The 22177-nt window shown below is 36.1% G+C and overlaps 2 protein-coding genes across 2 annotated transcripts; one reads left to right on the top strand and one right to left on the bottom strand.

The window, feature by feature from the left end:
- Nucleotides 1-1172: 1172 nt before the first annotated feature.
- On the top strand, nt 1173-16768 carry sgpl1 (sphingosine-1-phosphate lyase 1). Its single transcript, XM_015008008.2, has 14 exons — nt 1173-1331; nt 6236-6401; nt 7619-7686; nt 7895-8042; nt 8521-8600; nt 8954-9082; nt 9201-9289; nt 9584-9692; nt 9774-9872; nt 9962-10108; nt 11047-11285; nt 11374-11520; nt 12599-12719; nt 13509-16768. The coding sequence occupies exons 1-14, from the start codon at nt 1320-1322 to the stop codon at nt 13650-13652; spliced, it is 1698 nt and encodes a 565-aa protein (XP_014863494.1). The 5' UTR covers nt 1173-1319; the 3' UTR covers nt 13653-16768.
- pcbd1 (pterin-4 alpha-carbinolamine dehydratase/dimerization cofactor of hepatocyte nuclear factor 1 alpha) lies at nt 16523-21989 on the bottom strand. Its single transcript, XM_015008010.2, has 5 exons — nt 21916-21989; nt 20414-20668; nt 19133-19264; nt 18982-19062; nt 16523-18061 (listed from the first exon to the last, which is right to left on the bottom strand). Exons 2-5 carry the CDS (start codon nt 20414-20416, stop codon nt 17969-17971), a joined length of 309 nt encoding a protein of 102 aa, XP_014863496.1. The 5' UTR covers nt 20417-20668; nt 21916-21989; the 3' UTR covers nt 16523-17968.
- Between the last annotated feature and the right edge of the window lie 188 nt (nt 21990-22177).

Genomic DNA, 22177 nt, shown 5'->3' with positions numbered 1-22177 from the left:
TACTCTGTTAGATCTATTTTTGTTATACTTAGGTTGGAAACTATCCAAGTTAAAGATGGATAGTAAATATGTAAAAAAGAAATATATTTTTATATAAAAGTTATATACTGCAGATTTAGCTTCAGTATATTTTCTTAGGATTCTGTGTAAAATGCAAAGTTAGTCATTAAGCGGAAGTAAAAAGATACATCCTGAATATTGGATGTATGCATAGCAATAGCTAACTTTCTGGATCTCCACAAGCAAACATTTGAGCCACTGAATTAAAAAATTCTGTTTTTTAATCTTTCCCCTGGAGTTAAACACAAAGCTCCTTTGACATTGATTACTTGATTTCTGCTCTTTTAGACTAAATGTGAAATCCAATAATCTGACATTTCTTATTGAGTGGAGATGTGATCCAATAAAAATTAAGTTTTATCAACTGAATTTGCAACAGATGAAGGCTTTTCAGTTATGAGTGCAAAAATACTTAGATACCAAACTAACTTTTTTCAATTTGTCAGTCTGGGGTATCTTATGTAGAATTTTATACCAAAAGTGAATTAAATCCATTTTGGGATAAGGCGGTAACATTACAAAATAAGTTGATGGATAGATGAATAAATAGATTTTTCATAAAATAAAGAACATTACAGGTAATCCTGACCATCTTCTTCATGTGACTGTCTTAGAAAAACAGATTGTCTTCAGTCAGAGGCTTCTTCTGCACTGCTGTAATACAGACCTCTACAGGAAATCCTTCCTGTCCACAGCCATCAGCATTAATAATGCTTAATTTGAGGAAAATAATATAATTACAAAAGTGTTTTATTATATAAATAAAAAGGAAAAATAAATAAAATAAAATACAAAATATATTCAATAAATAAATAAATAAATAAAAGCATGAAAATTATGTGTAACAAAATTTTAAAATAGATTTAATTGAACTTGGAGAAAACCATTAAACTTTTTTTCAGATCACAGTTAAATTCCTGTTGTTGTATTTCTTGTTTGTTTCTTTTCCTCTTTCGTAACAGTTTGAAAGTGGAACACCAACATTAGTGGGTTTAGCAATCCCGTTGTTTACAACTCAGATCTGCATCTCATGCGGAACAAACACTCACACCAGGATTCTATGTACTCAGGCCAATCAGCATCGTTGTCAGATCTACACATGCGCAGACGGCGCAGAAGCTGCTTCCTGAATCAGGGTTAGCTTTCTGCTCGCTGCGGCTCCCTGTAGCATTTAGATGTGAGCCGAGGAGCAGAAAGTCAGGCTTTATATGAGAAGTGAACAAAGAGGAAGAATTTAAACGACAGCTCAACTCGGAAACATGGATTACTGGGTATGTTTCTCTTGACTTTTGTTTCCGTTTTATTTAGGGCTGACTTGTTTAAGTGGAGAACTTAGCTAACTGTTTTCCTTAAGGACTTACAAAGAATATAAATAGGGCGATTTACTAGAAGAACAAGTGTTAAATAATAATTTAAGCACCGCTGTTGTTCTGCTGTTGATAAAAATCAATATATATGATGTAACTCCCCACATTATTGTTCTATAATTTAAATAAAACTTAAAATTTAGCCTCTGTTGGAGTCACCAACCTGCTGTAAGTGGGGTTAAAGAGCACTGCTGTTGTTTATTGTAGGGTAAAACTGGAGATCCTGTCCAGCATGAACCTGCCGGAAGCTGCAACAATGTGTTATTGTTGTTAGCTGTTCATATTGGAGTGTGATTTTCTTTAAAAAGATAGCAACAGACTGCTGTTAGGGCAGATTTTACAGCCTGGATCAATTCAAACAGAACAAACCAGATGCACTTTGAACATTTAATCACTTTTCTCCTAAATAAAACTTTATTATTGTTACATTTAGTAAGTAGAGGAAGGCTGAAAACCCAAACATTGTACCCAAGTAAAAGTAAAAAGTAGCAAAAATTACTCGAGAGTAAAAAAAGCATTTGGTAAAAGTGTACTTACTTAAGTACCGAGATACTGATCAAACTATCGATCATTTAATATTTAAAAATTACAAAATTAGTCAGACCAAAATATAAAGTTAAGTGGGAATTTTGGTATTTTAAGGATGAAAATGGCAATAATTTATATAAGTAACCAAAAATAAATCAGGCAAAAATAAATCAGGCAAAAGAAACTGATTTGGAAACACTGTCCGTGTTTCCAAATCAGTTTCTTTCACTTAAAAACTGATGAAACTTTAACAAAAACTGTCTGTGTCTCGTGAATTTTAGGTTAAAACATGTTCGTTTCATTCAATGGGTAGAAAATACAGAAATTTTACTCAAGGAAGAGTAGAAGTACTTCATAATAAAATTACTCAGGTAAAGTAGAAAGTACAGAGTAGTAAAAATACCCATTAAAGTACATTTTTTAAAAAGTTAGTCAAGTAGATGTAACTAGTTGCTACCCAGCTCTGTTTGCAGATGTTTAGCTAAAAGTTGGAGGACTTGTTTGTTGTCAGCAGCCACCTCGTATTCCCATGAGAGCGAAGCCTCCTGGGAGACAACAAAAGATCTGATTTCAGAGCAGTCAGATGTTGTCAGGACGGGGGGGCTGAGAAAAATGGGCGTTTACGGCTCAACAATGAGGGAAACAATACAAACCAACATCCTTTGTGTGAGCTGGGTTTAAGCTTTCCTCAGGCAAAGACAGCCGAGTGGGTTTAGAGGGTTATTGGTGTGTAAAGGTGAATAATCAGTGATGCTGGTGATAACAGAGTAGAGGCCGGTTCTGAAAGCCCAACTGGGTTTGCTCTGCTCTGCTCTGTTCTTTGCTGCCGTTGCACTGGATCCTGCCAAACCTGAAAGAGGAGATGCCGTCTAAACAGACAGCTGCAATGTCATCACTGCACGTCACAAATAAACGTTTAATCAACCGAATATCTTCAAACTAAAGGATTTGGGTAATTTAAAAAGTTTATTAGTTATTTTTAAAGCTAGAAAGACTTTATTGCCAATTAATTTACAAACAATTTTTTTGTCTTAAGATCAAGTGACAGATATAACCGAAGGAAATATGATTTTAAAAGTAAAAGTGTCCAGACTATTTTAAAGCAAATGTGCGTTTCAATGCGTGGAGTAAAATTATGGAATATTCGAATGAGGATTTAAAAATACTTCATAAGGAAAAAGAAATGATTAAGTCTTTTGAATTAACAGTGATATATTGTTTGCAACTTATATTAATTTAATATATTAATTATTTTGTAATTATTGAGAACATTTATACAAGATTTTTCCTCTTCCTGCTCCCTTTTCTTTTTTATAATTTTTTCTTTACAATTTTTAAATTTTTCTTCAATTAGTGAATATAAAACTAACAAAAATCTACAAATAAACAAAAATAAAATGAACAACAAAAAAACTTTTCACTCATGTAGCATAAGTGTTATAAGAGAACGTGTTTGTATATTGATGATAAAGTTCATTAAATCGAGTCAATAAACTTATTGACTGATTGACTTCACTGTAATTTGGGGGTGGGCGATTTGGCTTAAAAATAAAATATCAGATTTAAATTTTTTTTTCTTTCATTTTCAAACACATTCAGAAATATTTTTAAAAAGTGGCTTTTATTTCAGTCATCCATATCAGAGACTATTAGGGTTAGGTTACAAGATTTTTTGCTTAATTTCAATAATAAAGTCATAATATTAGCAGAATAAAGACACAATTTTACCAGAAAAACATCTTAAAATTATGAGAAAAAAGTTTATTTTAATGAGAAAAAAAATGGTTTGATGGAGTTTGTGTGGTTCTTTCTTCAAAATGAACCCATTGAAACTGATTTAATGCTGATGTGCTAAAAGAAGAAGCATTTAATTAACTGTAAAACTTGTACCAAAGTATAGCTACCTCATTTTCATTTTTTATTTTTTGTGTTGGAAAATCACAACAAACCAACAAAAATTTATCAGATTGTCTCTTTTATACGCTTATCTTTTTAAACCTTTACTGACATTTCTATTGACTAAATGAGGCACATTTTGTAGACTTTTATAGATGTTTTCAAGCCTCTATTTCTGTTAATTACTGTAATTTTCCTGCTTATAGTGACTGAAAACACAACATGTAAGATCAGAAAATGGCATCAAACCAACAAAAATTGTCAGATTGTAATTTTTTGTAAACTCCAGTGAGATGTTATGAAGTTCGTTATTGCAAGGTGACAAAACGTGAAAAACTGAAAGGTGATGGAAACTGGAGGTCACACAGATAGCGAGTTCTTAAGATACAATGCTGTGAACCTTAAGCTTTCTCCATCTGATTGCAGCTGATGTGGAGGGTCTGTCCTATCAAAATGTCCGCCGCGGGGTTGTAAACACACCTCTGCTGAGAGATAATGGAGATAATGTTGCCACGCTTGTGCAATTTGATTCATTGGTATCTCGCTGCTGAATTCACACCTGAACAGAGCAAAGCTCTTTATGTTGATCAGAGGAAATGCAGGACTGTTTATAGTTGGGCGAACTTCCTCTCAACCAGTTGTCTAACGCAGAGTGGGAGGAGTCACCCAGTTAGCTCAGCGTTTTCCCAACACTTTCCCCTGTAGAGGGAAGAATCTGTTATTTCCTTCCCAGGTTCTCTGTAGATCCGACAATGACTTCTAAAGTAAATCCTGAAACTTATTCTGCTTTTCTGTAATGCAGGTTAATCGACCGAGTAACGATTAATTAATAAGCGGCCATTTTATTAAGAAGAGTTTTCTGTTGCTGAGGATCTCTCCATAAGATAAGGGTTACATGTTTTAGTTTGACTTAATTGAATGTAGTGTAATATATAAACAAAATTAAAGTCAAAGAAGCGAAAGAAAAACAGTTCCAAATAGTGGGTGGAAGTATGAACTTATTTTTACACCCAACTGTCTGGCGTCATAAATTACTATTCACATGAACTTGGTTGTGACATATTTTCTTAATTAGAATAACTGGTAAATGCATTCATGCTATTAGCAAGCAAGAATAATTTCTAATGTTAAAATTCTTTCAATATGCCACAAATGATTGACAACTTCATTAAAGAATGACAATGGCATTGATAATAGCAGTAATAACAGTAATTATTTCTAATTTTGATGCAGTGATGATCATATTTTTAAATTACGTTTTAAACTATTATGTTTGGAGATTGCAGCTTCACTCGTACTGATGTAGGACTGGGTCAATTTTTTTAATAATATGCTGAATTTTAAAAAAATCATTAAGTTGTAACAGAAAAATCTAATGATTTTGCTCCATGAAGTGCAGACAGGCCTCAAAATCAATGGTGCTTATTGGCGTCATGTTTTCTTTTACTTTTTAATAATCTTTCTGTGTTTTCTGTCAAATCTTTTTAAAGTAGGAAATATTTATGTATTTACTGTTAATCTCTCAGTATGATTTGTTCTCTAAATGACCATTTATATTATTTTGGCTGATGTTATTGTATATTAAGCAAATAATCAACTCATAACAGTCGACTAAAAGCACAATAAGAAACTTATCAGCCTCAGGAGATGAGTGAGAGATGCTGATTTCTGGTTCTTTAGGTTCTGACGGGTCTGCAGTTCCTCTCCTGATCCATTCTGTCTGGTAGCACACTGCGCCAGGACGAACACATTTCTTTTGTTTTTTTTCTCACTAACATTATTCAGCCTGGGATTTGCGTCTTCTCTCTCACGTCTGTATATATACGAGAGGTTTTACTTCTAAGGACGGTGGAGTATCGGGCTGAGGACGTTTTAAAAAGATCCGGGTTGATAGCAGCTCAGCGCGGCTGCGCAGTGTCCGTCTCTAGGCAACCGTGACAACAGCGTCGGTCCCTAGCGTTCAGGGGTCCTTTAACTCCTGCCACGAGAATTTAGCTGACCTTAATATTTCCTGTGTTTTATTTTGGTCATTATTGTTATAATTAGTGTTGATATGTGTGTGATAGGCGTGTCTATCCGACATTTATAGAAATACGGAACAAATCGCGTCCCGTATCGTTTAACAGCCAAATGCGGAACGATTCCGTATTTTAAGGGACGGGTGGCAACCCTATTTGGACCCCGTTCTAAGGAGCCTCAGCCATCTTTGTTTTTAACCGACTGCTGGCTCCCCTTAACCAGTTGCGCCCCCTGGTGGATGACAGCCAAACTACAACACTAAAAAAAGGACTAAGCGGACTTTATTAGTTAAATGAATGGAGCCGATTTTAATGTAATAAAACATAAATAAAAAATGAATTATAAGTCGTGTGTTGTCCTTTCAGAGTGCCTTGGAGGTGTATAAGGAGATGCTGCTGCTGTACCTGGAGGAAGGCCGGCGGCAGCTCAACTCCCGCTGCTCCCACCTGGAGCCGTGGCAAATCATCGGAGCATCTGTTCTCACCACGCTGGCGGTTCTCTGGCTCAAACGATTCCTCTTCCAGCGAGAAAGTAATATTTCACACCTGGAAATAACTAAATAATGAGCTACAGCTGCTTTCACATAAGGATGGGTGATATGGACTCTGAGTTTTATCGAGATATCTTCTAAAACTATTGTGATAACGATAAAAATGATGATAAAATAAGCTATTTATACTTAAACACTCCCATTTTAGGACAAGTGAGATTTATTTCACCATACTGCACACAGTAACTGCATTCTGTTATATTTTTTAATTTATTGATATTTATTAATACTTTCAAGAAACTAATAGTGGAGAAAATATCAAATTAATTTTCCAGTAATGCTTTCAGTTTTACTTTTTATTTAACATCATTAATTAAAATTTATTGAGACAACAATAATACATGTTTTTTATGATGGTAAGAAATATTTTACGATAAATGCCCACCCTTACGTTCACATAATTTTCAGAGTAATCAGAGTTTTTGTTCTTATTAAAAACAGTTTATTGTATTGACACAATATGAAAATATCTAAAATTATCTAGTTATTTTTACTTAAAACAAACAATATTCCTATTGCTTCTAAACGATCTAATAAGGCGACCAAACGTCACATGGACACAAACACGATTAATGGACGATTAAATTTTCAAGACGTTATTGTGATAAATGATAATGTTGTTTTGAGACCATTTCCAAGTAGTATAATGGAATAATAATGCAAGAAGATATTCTCAAAAATCAATAAACTTTAAATTCTAGTGAACGTTTAACACTTTAACATTTTAAATAACCAAAAATAAATAAACTGAACAACAGAAACAACAAATAAAGTGAATTATGAAGTCTATATAAACAAACACCAGACAGAAGACTTTTGTCATCCAGCTTGTGGTAGAAAGGAAGAAAAGAAAAGAAAAGAAAAAACAATAAATCATGGAAATGGAAATTATTGAGCTTGTTTTAATCATGCGATTAATTGATTTATTGTTTGTTAGTGAAAGGTTTTAGTTTTAAGACATTCCCGTTCCTGAAAACAGAAATGTTTAGGTATTTCATTTCAGGGCTTTTTGCATCTACTAACAGCCACTTGGCGTTTCTGCTGTTCAGGCTTGTAGAGGTGAAAACCCCCAAAATATTCCCCCACTTAGCAGAATAAAATGATGATTTCATCAAACTGAATGCAGTGTTAGTCACAGTCAGCTGCGTTGCTTCCTGTCATTTTCACCCACAGCTGCTGCTCTCTGTCTCCGGTTCAGGTCTCACTTCCAGAATCAAGAAGCAAGTCTTTCGACTCGTCAGAAAAATACCCTTTGTTGGTGACAATGTAAGTTCTGTGGTGGATCTGCTCCTCCTCTGTGGTCCGATTGTTGTCTGGGATTCCTGTGAGTCACTATGGGACCTTTGGCACACTTTCCATCACGCACTCATGATAAGCTGGTTACTTCAGTTCAGCTAGTCACACTTTTACTTCTGCTGACTTCAGCAACTTTATTGCAATTACAAATGTCTGTCTTTCTTTTTTAATGCAACAGATTCAGAAGCAGCTGAACAAGGCTCTGGACGACATGTCCCACAGTCTGTGTACGCTGAAGGAGGGGATGAGCTACACTCAGCAGCTGCCCACTAAAGGGCTAACTCAGAGCCAAGTCATGGAAAAAATCAAAGAGTATCAAACGCTGAGTAAGTGATTCAGCGCAATGAGCCGCTTGGATCGGGAGAGATTTATGTTCCCAAGAAAGCTGCTTGTTTCTGACGTCCTGTCAGGAAGTGTGGAGTTGAATCTGTCAGGTTTATAAGCCTGGCGGGCAGCCAGGCTTTACCTGCCTGAATTTTAATTATTTCTCATGTTTTCCTTTATTAAGACTTTATAGACCAAGATCCCATCTCCATCTCCCTGCTGATAATAACTAGCATTGGTTTTATCAAGTTGTCAACTTAGTGCACTAAATCGTAAATGTATAAGTATAAAGAAAATGAGACACAGCGTTCGGCTGTTTTGCTTGTTTTGTTTATTTTTTGTGCATTTGAAATATGTTTGTAGTTCTCTGAGATGAATTGTCATGTCAGTAGGGGGCAGATATAAGTTTTTACTTCCTTCATTCATTCATATTATTGAGTGAATGAGATATAAAATTAAATTAAAATATTTGTTTTCCAGATGAGGTTCAGTGGGACAAAGGGTGTGTTTCCGGTGCCGTGTACTGGGGGGATGAAACCCTGACCAAACTCCTGGTGAAGGTATGAGGCAAGACAATTATTATTTTCTTGTTTAAAAAAGGAATTCGGTTGTTTCTGTAGTTCAAATATTGTATAAAAAAAGACTTTAGTGGTTAAATAAAAAATCAGCAAAATGTGCCAGTGCTTTATTAGATTTTGATACAAATAAACAAAAATAATTAAGATCCTTTTTTCATTAAGAGAATAAACATTTTCAGTAAATGGCCTTGTTTTAGTCTGGATACTGCAGTCAGCGATTAATCAGTTTTTCATGATTAATCGTTTCAGCCCTGCTACACTTGAAAGCTTTTTTTGTTGGTAGTTGTGTGACTTTGTTCTAAGTTTTTTTTCCCATTTTATGTTTTGTTGCGCAGGTTTATGGAGATTTTGCATGGAGCAACCCTCTCCACCCGGACATCTTTCCTGGCGTCAGGAAGATGGAAGCTGAGGTTGTTCGAATGTCCTGCTCCCTGTTCAACGGTGGACCCAACTCCTGTGGAACTGTAAAACCCCAGACTTCAGACTCCAAATAAAATATTGTGTTTATAATCTCAGGAAATCCACAAGCCGTTGAGGAAAGATTTGCTGAATTTGATGCATCTTCATGCTGGCTTTTCCCAGGTCACTTCTGGAGGAACGGAGAGCATCCTGATGGCCTGCAAAGCGTACAGAGACATGGCTTGTGAGCGGGGCGTGACGTTCCCTGAAATGTAAGATGAGCTTCAGAAGACCTGGCTTTTTGTTTCCAGTAGGGCTGCAGCTAACAATTACTTTAGTTATCGATTAATCGATCAATTATTGTGACGATTAATCAAATTACTGCTCTGATTGCATTGGTCTGTTAGTAAATTACCTTTTTTGTGGGAGTTTATATTCTCTACTTAACGATTAATCGATTACTAAATTAGTTGCTGATTATTTCAATAGCTGATTAATCGCGATTAATCGTTTCAGCCCTATGTTTCAGTGAAAGTGCTGAGGTGTTTTTTTGTCCTAATCTTCAGTCTTGCTCCAGTGAGCGTCCACGCAGCGTTCGACAAAGCAGCACATTACTTTGGGATGAAACTTGTCCACATTCCTCTTGACCAGAAGACCATGAAGGTCGACGTTAAGGTGAGTGCGTGTGTGTTATTCCCTCTCAGTGTTTCCTGCTTTCAATGTTCATTATTCTTCTTTTGTTTTCTCTGCACCAAGGCGATGAGGAGAGCCATCAGCAAAAACACAGCCATGCTTGTCTGCTCAGCGCCCCAGTTCCCACATGGAATCATGGATCCGGTTGAAGAAGTAGCCAAGGTCAGAGGCCAGACATTTCCTAACCCAATATGCCCAAAAACAGAAACAGGGAAGTCCGTTCTTTGAAACTTTCCCTTGCTGTGTTGCAGCTGGCAGTGCGCTATGACATCCCGCTGCATGTGGATGCCTGTTTGGGCGGGTTTCTCATTGTTTTCATGAAAAAAGCTGGTTACTCACTCACCCCGTTTGACTTCAGAGTGAAGGGAGTTACCAGCATCTCTGCAGACACCCACAAGGTAAGGAGCGTGATTAACTAGAGACCAGAGTTGGATCCCACACAGAGCAGGCACTGTAGAAATACTAAATCTTACACAGTATTTTTGGCCTATTTTCTCACATAAATATCTTAGAGTATTTGAAATAAGACAAAACTAACTTAGAAGTAACTTTTCAGAAATAGAAACTTGTTTTAAATAAATAATTCCTTAATATTGATGAAAAAGTGCTAGTTCTTTTGGCAGATTATTTCAGTTATTTCACAGTCAGTGGGCTCTAGGCCGTTACCTAGCAACGTCAGCCAAGCCCAGCCCGTTACCTAGCAACCCCAGCCAAGCCCAGCCCGTTACCTAGCAACTGACTTCCAGTTCCATTGGCAGATTGTTTCTCTAATGACAAGACATTTTTCCCATTTTATAAATGAAAAAAATTCCCAGTGTACTTTTTCATGTTTCAGTCAACAATTAAATAATGGAGCAAATTTGTGCTTAATTTGAGATTTTAACACAAATAAAATGTTTTTAAACATTTATTTATGTACAAGACAACTTATTTTTGTTTTAGTAAAATGTTTCTGTTTTCATTGATTACATTTTGTTAAAACCAGCAAACTCTGCCCAAACTTTTTTTTTTCTAAATGTAAAAAGAAAAAGGAAACAAGGAAAATAAACCCCAAAAAAGCTTTGGAATACAGAAACCTTTTTGGATCAACAATAATTTATAGATTCCCTTCCTAAAAAAAATTTGATTTAGCTTATTTTTGTAAAAATATTGTCTATGTAGCACATTTGTTAATATATTAACAAAATATATTAAAAGTTGAACCTTTCAAGTTTTAGTAGAAATAGAAAAGTGGTTCTCTGAATGTAATTTTGGCACAAACTTCGGACAGCTCTGGTTTAAATAAAGTCACAAAGTCTCATGTAGCTTTTTTATTTCCATCTCCTTTTCTCTCCAGTATGGCTACGCGCCCAAAGGCTCCTCTGTGATCCTCTACAGCGATAAAAAGTACCGTCAGTACCAGTACTTCGTGGCTCCAGACTGGCAGGGGGGGATCTACGCCTCGCCGTCGGTGGCGGGCTCCAGGCCCGGAGGAATCATCGCCGCCTGCTGGGCCACCATGATGTACATGGGAGAGAGCGGCTACGTGGAGGCCACCAAGAAGATCATCAGCACGGCGCGCAAGATCAGAAACGAGTGAGACGGCCGCGTGGAGCCGGTGCTGAACCGACGCAGCAGCGCACCATGCTAACGTCTGTTGGTTTTCTGTTTTTGTTTTGGACAGGATTAGAAAAATAAAGGGAGTGTTTGTGTTCGGGAACCCGGAGGTGTCCGTGGTGGCCATCGGCTCCGAGGACTTCGACATCTTCCGCCTTTCGAATGCGCTGACGTCAAAGGGCTGGAACCTGAACACGCTGCAGTTTCCGTCCAGGTTGGATGAGGGGAAAGCGGGAAATTTAGAGAAAAAAACTACAAATCTCTGAGTCAGGAGGATCAAATCATCTCTGGAGATTAGGTTGGAAAAACATAAAATCAAGAAAATGATGAAAAACAGTCTTCAGTCAGAGGCTTCTTGAAATTCACTGTAATACAGACTGCTACAGGAGAGCTTCAATAACTCATTGAATTACAACATTTGATTTCCCTTTTATTTTTTATTTGAATTTGGAAATATTGTTCAGAAATAATCCACAGATTAACAGAGAAACTTTGGTTCTAGTGTATTTTTATTTTGAAAAAAGAAATTTTATTGACTTTAAAAATATATATCCAAGTAAATTGTTCCTGAATCGAATTTACTTTGCACCAATAACAAATTAAAAACAAATTTAATGGTTTTTGTGCTAAAATGTCTATTAATTCAGTATTTTAGCAGCAAAACCATTTTGAATTGTTCAATTCAAAATGGTTTCTGAATTGAAAATGTTGCTTATTTTGTTGATAAATTATTTACAGACCCTGCAATTAACTCAGTTAAATTATTTTTATTGAATCCAGCCACTAATTGAAACGATAAACAGAAGAACTGATACTGAGGTACTTTCTATGGGGACACAAAAACAAATACACAGAAAGTTACTGCATTAATACCGTCTTTGTTTTTAAAAACCTGTTTGAAATGAATAATAAACAAAAATCACCAGCATGTCTCCTCACAATAACTTTAACTAAAAGCCGAGTCAGAAATGAAAGTATGCAGGGTGACAGAAAGTGACGGATGGGGGAAACTCAAAGAGCCAACAGGGCAGCTGCAGAGTAAATCATCTATGAATTTAACAGGAAACTAATGTAAAAACTGGATAAACAAGATTCCTCTCATGATAAAAAATGAGCGGACTTGAATAAAAATATGTTGAAGCAGTACTACTTTCACTTAAATAACATTTTTGGATACATTTCCCACCTCTGCAAACATAAGCTGATGTTCTTTAGTTGGAGGCCAAGTGGTGTAATTCTCGTCCTTTCTGAGCTTCCGTACATTCCAAATATGCTGGTTTCTTCCTTTGCAGCATCCACCTCTGCTGCACGGTGCTGCACACCCATCCTGGCGTCGCTGATCGGTTCATTCGGGAAGTTAAAGAGCAGGTCGCCATCATCATGAAGAACCCCAGTGAGAAAACCACAGGAATGGTGAGTTGGTGATTTGGATTTGTACTGCTTCTAAAAACAACCCAAGCACCTTAAGAAACCACCCAGCTGTTTTTGGCAATAAGTTAATGTTTTTTGGTGTCTCAGAAATGAGCCATTCTGGGAACCTTTTGAATGTAACATTACCTAGCAACCCAAGCTGAGCTCCAGCATGTTTGGTCAGCTGGTTTTACCACTATATATGCTGCACAATGGCTGCTGGAAAAGACGAGTGTTTTGTTGTTGAATTACCTTCCAGGAACCACTTGCTGGATTCCAGTTGGTTGTGCAGGAGGCTCCACTTCTGCTTTTCAAAGATGTACAGCTGTATAATTACATATTTGCTTGTAGCCATTTTCAAGTGTATTTGTAAATGTCGAGTTGGGGGCGTCACCAGCAGCAGCTTATTTGGATTTAAAGTAACAAGATGCCCTAAAACATCTCATTCTGAAACTGAGCAGAATAAAATGATGAAGAGAAAAAGCCAAACTTCTGAGAAAACAAAGCCAAAATGTTGAGGAAAAAAAAGTACATTCTGGGGGAAAAAAAGTCAAAATTTTGAGAATAGGAAAAGTAAATTTCCTTTTTCTCCAAGTGGCACAAGTTGTCTTCCATACAAACCTAATGTATGACTTTCTGAATCGCTGTGAGGATCACAGCCTTTTCCAGCGGTAGTTTGTCGGAGGGTTGCTCTTCCTGAGTGAAACTCGGCGTGGGCGGAGCCATCTTGTCTGTCATCTGGACCGAATGCTGAGTTTGGGTTTGTCTGATCGCTCTCCCTCTCCCCTCCAGGGGGCGATCTACGGCATGGCCCAGTCCATCCCGGACCGGTCCCTGGTGACGGAGATCTCCAGAGGGTTCCTGGACTGCCTCTACAGCACCGAGGTACCGAAATCCAACGTCAGCCACATGAACGGCAACGGCAAAGCCCACTAAAGTTTAACTCTCCACGTCCTTGAACCCGATTTCAAGGTCAATGCGCTCCTTGTTAAATCGCTCAACGGTTGCCTTATTATTTAAAACTGCACTGAGAACGTCTGCAGAGAGAGAGAAGAAGAAGCCATCATCGCTAAGCTGAACCCAGAGGGAAACTGGACTTTCCTGGGTCCACCAGAACCTTTAACTTGATTTTAACAATGCCATCGGACTGTGTGTGTGTGTGTGTGTGTGTTATTTTATCTGCCATTCATTTCAGTGACAGTTTTCATTTGTTAATCTTGACATGTTCTACTGGTGCATCTCAAGAAATCAAAAAAGCATCATAAAATTAATCTGTTGATGATTTCAGTGTTTATTTCTGATCATTTCTGTGATTATTCATTGAATCTAATGAAAATATAAAAGCTTTCTTCTCTCAAGATTAGAATATTACATTCTAGGAAACCACTGCATCAATGCAGCATGGCATGGAGGGGATCAGGAAGTAGCAGTCCTGAGGAAGCCCAGTTTTTTCTTCCAGTTAACTTTCCATTAACTTTGCTTGTATGCAGCCCTGCTGATATTTTGATGTTATTGGACTTGTATAGTAATTTCTAAGAGACTTTTATCTTTGGTTTTCATTACATTTCTGCTATAATCATCAATATAAACACGTTAACAGTTGAAATGGTGGAAATTTCAGAAGTTTTTGATATTTTGAGATGCACCAGTGTTTAAACTATAGCGAAACAATTCAGTTTTTTCTTCTGTTTTCATTGTTTTTATTTTTGTCTGAACATTTCAGCTTCTTTCAGTAACACTTCAAAACCACTGTTAGAGCTGCTGTGCTGCCCTCTAGCGTGAAAACGTTAGAACTGCAGCAATATTTCTGCCTCAACATGCAGCATTTATTTCATTTTGTCTTGTCGGTGCAAAGAGCTCTGCAGTCCGGCGGCCTTTCAAATCCACCAAAAAACTAAGAAATTTCCTAGAAAAAAACTTGAACATTTAAAGTGACTAAAAGTGAAAATTTGTTTGAAAACTCTTAAATTTCCGAGTTTCAAAAATTAAAATTTTTTGACTTTTGAAAATTAGAAAATTTTCAAAAGTTGAACATTTTGGACTTTTGAATATTTCTGAGTTTCAAAAGTCAAAAATTTGCAAGAAAAAGCTAGCAAATTTTCGGATTAATTTTGAGACTAATCAGAAATATTTTGTAGAAAAAAGAACATTTATGTTTCAAAACTTGAGTATTTGATAGAAATTGTTCCAATTTTTAGATTTATCTCAGAAATTGTCAAGAAAAAAACTTGAAAAGACTAAAATATGCTAGGAACAACTCAAAAACTTTTAGATTAATCTCTTTTTTTTCCCTGAAAACGGTTGGAAATTTCTGTTTCAAAAATTTTATTTTCGACTTTTGAAACTGACAAATTTCAGGGTTATTTTTCCAGAACATTTCAGCGATTAGTCTCAAAAAGTTTGTTTTTTTTGCAAATTTTAAATTTTTCAAATTCAAAAATTTCCAAAAGTTGAAAAATCCCAATTCTTGAAACTTAGAACATTTATAATAGTCAAACATTTTTAACTTTTGAAACCTAGACATTTTCTTTTGCTGGAAAATTTCGTATGCGAATCTCAAAATTTGGGTTTTTATCTAACAAATATTTGACTTTTCAATACCAGAAATTTCCGTGTATTTTCTAGAAAATTTCTGATATTGATCTGAAAGTTTTTGGAGATTTTTGGTGGGAATTTACTCCTTTATTTTTCCTGCGACGGCCGTAACACGGCGTTGTGCTGCAGGACTCTGAGAACCTCGGTCTGACTGTTGGCTCTGCCTGCATGAGGAATTCATTTGTTCCCAGAGTTTTGATGTTTCGCCGTAAAGGAGACGAGGGGCATTAATATCCAGATTCAATCAGATTTCAGGTTTCTTCCCAACAGACTGAAGTTTCAACTCTTGGTCTGTTTCCTTCTCAGTGGTTTCTACTCTGTGTTTAGAGTCTTGTGCTAATTTGTGTCCTAATTGAATCTACCTCAGTTTGTACTCGCCTCATCCAGCAGGCTGACGGATTTCCACACAACACTGGGAGTTTATCAGGCCGCCATGTTGACGCGGTTTCAGACCCGCAGACCAGGCGGTTGGGAGGACGTTTCCGGAAATGTAGACTGTTCCTTAAAGGTTAACGAAGCAAACTGTAAATCACTTTGTCTCTGACTCGTGTGTTTTCCTGATGCGGTTAAAGTAGTTTTGTGCAATATACGTTTTTCTTGTGCGAAGTGGTGCGAAAAAGGGAGAATCTCCTCTGTTGGCGTTTAAATCAGCCACATAATAATAATGATTTAAAATATACGGTGGCGTATTAGGACCATTAACGAGAGAAAGTTTTTTTTACTAATTCTAACAAAGTTTGAGCTTATTCACAGAAATTTTCTAGGAAAAATGGAAATTTCTGAGTTTCAAAAGTGGAAAATTTGCTAGGAAAAAAGATAAACAATGAAATTAATCTCAGTGATTTTCTAGGAAAACTTGAAAACTTTCTGAATTTTGTTAAAAATTCTCCACTTTTTTTTTATTTGAGTTTCAAAAATTTTAAATGTTCCAGTTTAAATAATTTTTTATCTTCCTAAAAACAATTCTGAGATTTTATTTTATTTTTTATAAATTTTGGACCTCATAAATTTCTATTTATTTTTCTGGAAAATTTGAAAATTAATCAAATTTTTTTAAAAGGTTTTATGGCAGAAATTTGCTCCTTTGTCTCCTTTCTTTCTGCAGTGGCCGTAATGCGCCGTCGTAAAAACTTTTAACCACTTTCTAATCAACATTCAAGCCTTTTTTTGTTTTCAGCGTTTTTACTCCGATTACACATGAATGTACTTGGTTTTGTTGTTTTTTCCTCCATGTTTTATTCAGTGCCTGATGTGTTGAATCATTGTTCAGTCCAGTAACATTTACATCATATCTGCCTGTTAAACCTACAAACTGAGTCCAGCAAGAGGCTCAGTGAACAACATAAAGACTAACAAACGACTCTGAACGAGTCTTTCCATAAAGACTTTTTGCTGTAACTTTTACTCTAATGCCTTTTTTCCACAGAAAATAAAGTCTGCCCTTTATTCTCATTAAATGATTGTATTTAGTAGTATGGGTTTACAAGTAGTTCAAATAAAATGTCAAAATAATTAAAATAACTCGAATAAGGACACACTAGTATAAAGATTTGGGGCCAAAGTGTGGGCGGGGGGCCATTTGGGGCCCTTCAAATGATTTTGTTTGGCCCTTAACGACATGTCAAGAATGGTTAAAAATGGTTGAAGACATGCAAATATTTGGGAAAATGTCTGTTTTTCTTTTAATAAGTCAACAGTCTGAAGCCCTTTCTGGATTTGATATTTAAAGATATAGATTTACTAAAAATGTTTATTTTTGAGCAGGTAAAACAATAAAAAAATCAAACTATATCTTTCAGTTTTAATTTAATCAACTTTGTGGCCTAGTAGTTAAATTTAGCTTGTTTTGGCCTCCCTGTCTTTGGCTCATTAAAATAATGTATGTTGTCATTTAATACGTTTATCACAAATCTTACATTTTGTAACAAACTGTCACAACATGGTGACAATTTTAATATGTAAAAATCATATTTTTATAAAAGTTAACTTTAGTCTTTTGTTTGTAGTTTTCTTTTGTCTCGTATCTTCTGTCCATTTTCTTGGGTTGAAGCTAGTGCTAACTAGCTGCTAATATAGCCTTGCTAGCTAGCTAGCCCTTTGTGTCTGTCATGGATGATGGGCAAAATGACAAAAAGTTACAGTAATATTCTTTTTATATCTCTTTTTCTTGTACTATCCATTTTCTTTGCATCATTTTCCACAGGCGAAAATGTACCAATACTTCTTCGGCCAAATGTTTTTTGTTTTTCTTTATTTTAAAGCCCAAAAACTGAAATAAGGTTGTTTTTTTTCCCCCTTTCTCTCTTGAACTCTCAACGAGATTGACTCAGAACTTTTCTACCTTATAAGATACATAAATCACCCTGATAAAATGGCGTCTTGGTCATTATTTAGCCTCATCAGGTCACAAATGCAAGCTAACATTTTAGTACCGTAATACAAAAAACAACAGGCACAACAAATCACTGTTTTTTCTGCTACACCGACTGGAATGGATCACGACTGCTGGAATTACTCAAATCCTAGCGTAACGTAAACCTGATTCTGTTTTCTCAGTTTCAAACAGCTACATATTTTTCTTTTTCACAGAGAACTGGGAGTAATCTGCTTTCATTTGGCGTTTGAAATCCGATCGATGTTTCTCAGTTGAAGCAGCATCACATCAGGGAGGCCTGGTCGATGAAGGTGGCCAAAGTGATGTCGCGCTGAGACAATCCGCCGCAGTCGTGGGTGCTGAGCGTAATCTGGACCTGCAGGGATAAAAAAGAACCGCCGCACTCAACGCTAGCAATACACAAATTGGAAATACAAACATACATTTGCTTAATGGAAACATAACCATTTAAAAGAAACTCACTCTTTGCACTAGAGTCACTGTTTTTCCATTATAAATATGTTGCAAACCTTTACCGCTATTTTGCTAATGTCGAAAAACACAATTTTGTAATTGGAGTGTTTCTATTAAATAAACACAATTACTGAATTAGTTTGTTCACGCAATAAGTCATTAAAAAACCCGCTACGCCATCCTCCTCCTACCAAGTCCTCTTTGTCGTTTCTGCCAGTAGTAACATCCTGTTGTTGATCATGCGACTCATGTGATGTGTAAAATGTTTGCAGTTTTGCGAAATAAATGTTGGCACTTCACAGCAGGGCAATAACTTTATCAAAAACTATTTTTTTTGGCATCGGTTTATCAAGCAATTTTATTTTTGTAATTCCAATTTGTACAATTATGGTCAATGGAGACACAGTTAATTAGGTGGGTTGTTTTAGTATGGAAATTGTTTTATTTCAGAAAACTGCAATGGAAACACTTTTTTCACATCACGAGTCACATGATAAACAACAAGACCAACAAAGAAAATGACGGGAAGTGGTTGGAGGATGATGGTGCCACATGTTTTTTTATGACTTATCATGTGAACAAATTTATTAATTCTTATTTAATGGAAGCAACGCAATTACAAAATTACAAATAACATTAGCAACATTTTGTGCATATTTTTGGAAACGCAGCTACTGACAAATCTAATTTAAGTGATCAAGTTCAACCAGTAATTTAAACTGATAAGCATGTAATTATTGGATAATCTCATATTTATATCATCGCTTAGTCATAATTTTTGCACATATCTACCAACATGTAACCTCAGCTGATGTTTGGTACCTTGTTGTAAACGTTGAACCACTCGGGATGATGGTCCATCTTCTCTGCTTGTAAGGCCACTCTGGACATGAACCCGAAAGCCTGCAGGCGGAGCGGAAGCGTCACGCAGTCACGTTCAGACGGCGTTCATAAGCGGCTTTGATGAACAAACCTGATTGAAGTCTTTGAAAATGAATTCTTTGTAGATGGCGTCGCGGCCGACCGTCTCCACCCATTGGGCGTTTCGCAGCAGCGGCAGCAGGTGAGCGCGCTCTTCTTCGCTCAGAGTCTGGATCTTACCGGCCTGCAGCATGGCAGGGACATGAGAGCTCAGATACTTCCTTGAAATTTTCTGCATTTCAAATTTTGAAAATTTTCGACTTGAAACTTTTTCTTCCTTGAAAATTTTTGAATTTTCAAACTCAGAAATCAAAATTTTTCTGGAATTTTTATTTCTAGCCAATATTATTTTCTTTTGGAGCTCAGATATGTTCTTGTTTCTTCTGGAAATGTTTTGACACTCAAATGTCCATGCAGAAATTTTGAGACTAATCTCAAAATTATTTTTTTCTCCCCAGCAAATTTTTAGCTTTTCAAAGTCAGAAACTTACTTTGTCTTTTATTTTTAGAAACTTTGATTTTTAAAAATCAAATTTCCAAGTTTGTTTTAGAAAATTTCTCAGATTAATCTAAAAATTTCAGATTTTTTCTAGCAAATTTTCAATTATTGAAACTCTGATTTTCTTGTTTTTTTACTAGAAATTTTCTGGGTTTGAGAAACTGAAAATATTTCACTTTTCAAACTCTGGAAATTTCCATTTTTGTAGAAAATGTTTAAAATTAATCTCAAATGTATAGTTTTTTTCTAGCTAGTTTTTGACTTTTGGAGCTCAGAAAGTTTCCTTATTTTCCTGTGAATTTTCCTTGATTTTTTGTTATAAATATGCTCCTCTTGCCCCTCTGTCTCTGCCTGCAGAGGCCTTTACTCGCCGCTGCGGGTGGGGAGAGGGGCAGCTTCTCAAACACAAACACTGATTGGCTGAAAACGCGTCCATCTGGAAACGATAAACCGCCGCATTCCTGCTTTTAAAATAAACTGATTATTTAAATGTGTTTTCTGTTGGTTGAGGGGATTGTCTACATACATTTGGTCATTTCTATTTTAGTTTTTAGCTATTTATTCAAAGTCACATTATTTTAGTCAGCTGTTTGAACCAAGCAGATGTTTCTTTTTCCCTGCTTGGATCTGCGCTGTGACATCAGGTATCATAGCAACAGTGTAATCTGCTCAATCAGTAACATCTGCAGCTCACAAACAAATCCCCTCTGGCTCCAACACGCAAACTCAGCGGACAGTCGGGATAAACCTGCGCATTTCTGCATAAATCCCGCACATTCCTGTTCGTTGTGGTGTAAAAACGCCGGAAGTGAAGCAACAGGTTGCCGTACTCACCATGCTGGAAGAGAGGAAGCTCTGCTGGGGGAGCCGCTGACTGCAGCTGGACCTAATCCATCTGAACAGGGAGCTGGGGGTCCTGAGAGGCCGTCTCTGCTGAAGCCTGAGCAGAAATCATCCCAGACAGAGGCGAGTCCAGCCGCAGGTTTAATCATAAACACTCATCTGCTGCACCAGGCATGCGTGGGGCCAGCTGCTGTTTGCTCTGTGATGACACTCTGCTTCCTGGACTCACTAAAAATAATCAATATTCTGCACAAACAGTGAAGCTAAGGTTAATGTTCAATAAAATGCAGGGAAATCACACACAAATCAGCTCCAAATAGTGCATAAAAAGCTACTAAAACAGATAAAACAGAAAATAAATACATATTTAGTTGAACAAAGGAGAAAAAAAATTAAATGTCAATAAAAGTATTGATTTTTATCATTTACAATGTTTTTTCTAGACCCAACAGAACGTAACTTCAGCTTTAACCGTTGGTGTAAAAGTGGGCGGGGCTAAATCATCTCTTGTCAAGATGATTGGTCTGAATTGGACCAAATTGTACAGGTCAACCAATCAGATGTTAGACCATGTTTAATAACGGACAGAGACAGAATACCTATATCTGCCATTAACATATGAGGAATTTAGATTTTTAATTAATTATATTTTAACTATCCATATTTAATTAGATGTATAAATCAAATTTCTGGCAACTTTAGTGCCAGAAATTTGTAAATGTTTTTATTTAATATATTAATTTATTCATTATTATATGTATTTAGTAATTAAATGTGATGATTTAGTTGATTGAGTGTTAAATATTTTTAAAAATTTGTAAATTAATTAGAAAGTGCTCATATGAATATACCACCATTTTTATCCAGTTATTCAAATTCAAAAATATGTTATTGATCCCAAAGGTAAATTAAATAAATATATGTGTATATTAAGTAAATAAATATACATTATATATAAAAAAAGTTTTAACATTTGTTTATTATGTTGTGGCACTTTTGGCCCTCTGTAGAAACACTAAAAGTTACTCTGTGGACTAAATATAATTGAAAACTATGACAGAGTGGGTAAGTTTGGAAAAAATAAAATGTAGCAGGAAAGATGGACTTTCTATTCAGTATTCTGAGGAATAAAATTCCCTATTTTCAGTAAACGAAATAAATCAAATGTAATGGGTGGTATCAATGAGTCTCCAGAAGTCATTCAACCAGGTTTCAATGAAAACTTTTATTCTGAGAAGAGTAAAAACAAATCAACCTCCTCTTCAACTCTCTCCCTGCACTCCAGCCCTCAGCAGCGCAGAACAACGCTGACTACTAACATTTTTTTTTCTCAGATTCAACAAAAGTCAACAACAAAAAAGAAATCTCCTCACAAAAAGCATAAACTAAAAACAAGAGGACTAAAACGCCACCTGGTGGCCACAGCAACACAATACAGTGGGACAGAGTTAAATAAACAGATAAAAAGTGCAACTTAAAATACAAACACACACCTGGGGGAGAAGAGTAAAAACAAACCAACATCCTCTTCAACTCTCTCTCCCTGCTCCAGCCTACATGTGAGAATAAAAACAATGTTCAACCGAACTGTGCTGGATTAGCACCGGTTGTTCGCGCCAAAATAAAAAAAGAAAATTATAATAAAACTGGTTATAAAAACCCCCAATGATGGTCAAAACTTCAAAATGACACACTAACAAACAACAATAAACAACATATGGTAAAAACTTCAACATAAACAACAACATCCGTACA

This window comes from Poecilia mexicana, unplaced genomic scaffold, assembly GCF_051168715.1.
Source record: "Poecilia mexicana isolate PSO_F unplaced genomic scaffold, ASM5116871v1 scaffold_15, whole genome shotgun sequence".
NCBI classification, from domain to species: Eukaryota; Metazoa; Chordata; class Actinopteri; order Cyprinodontiformes; family Poeciliidae; genus Poecilia; species Poecilia mexicana.
Note: the sequence above shows the minus strand (reverse complement) of the source record. Positions and strands in the feature narration are given on the sequence as shown.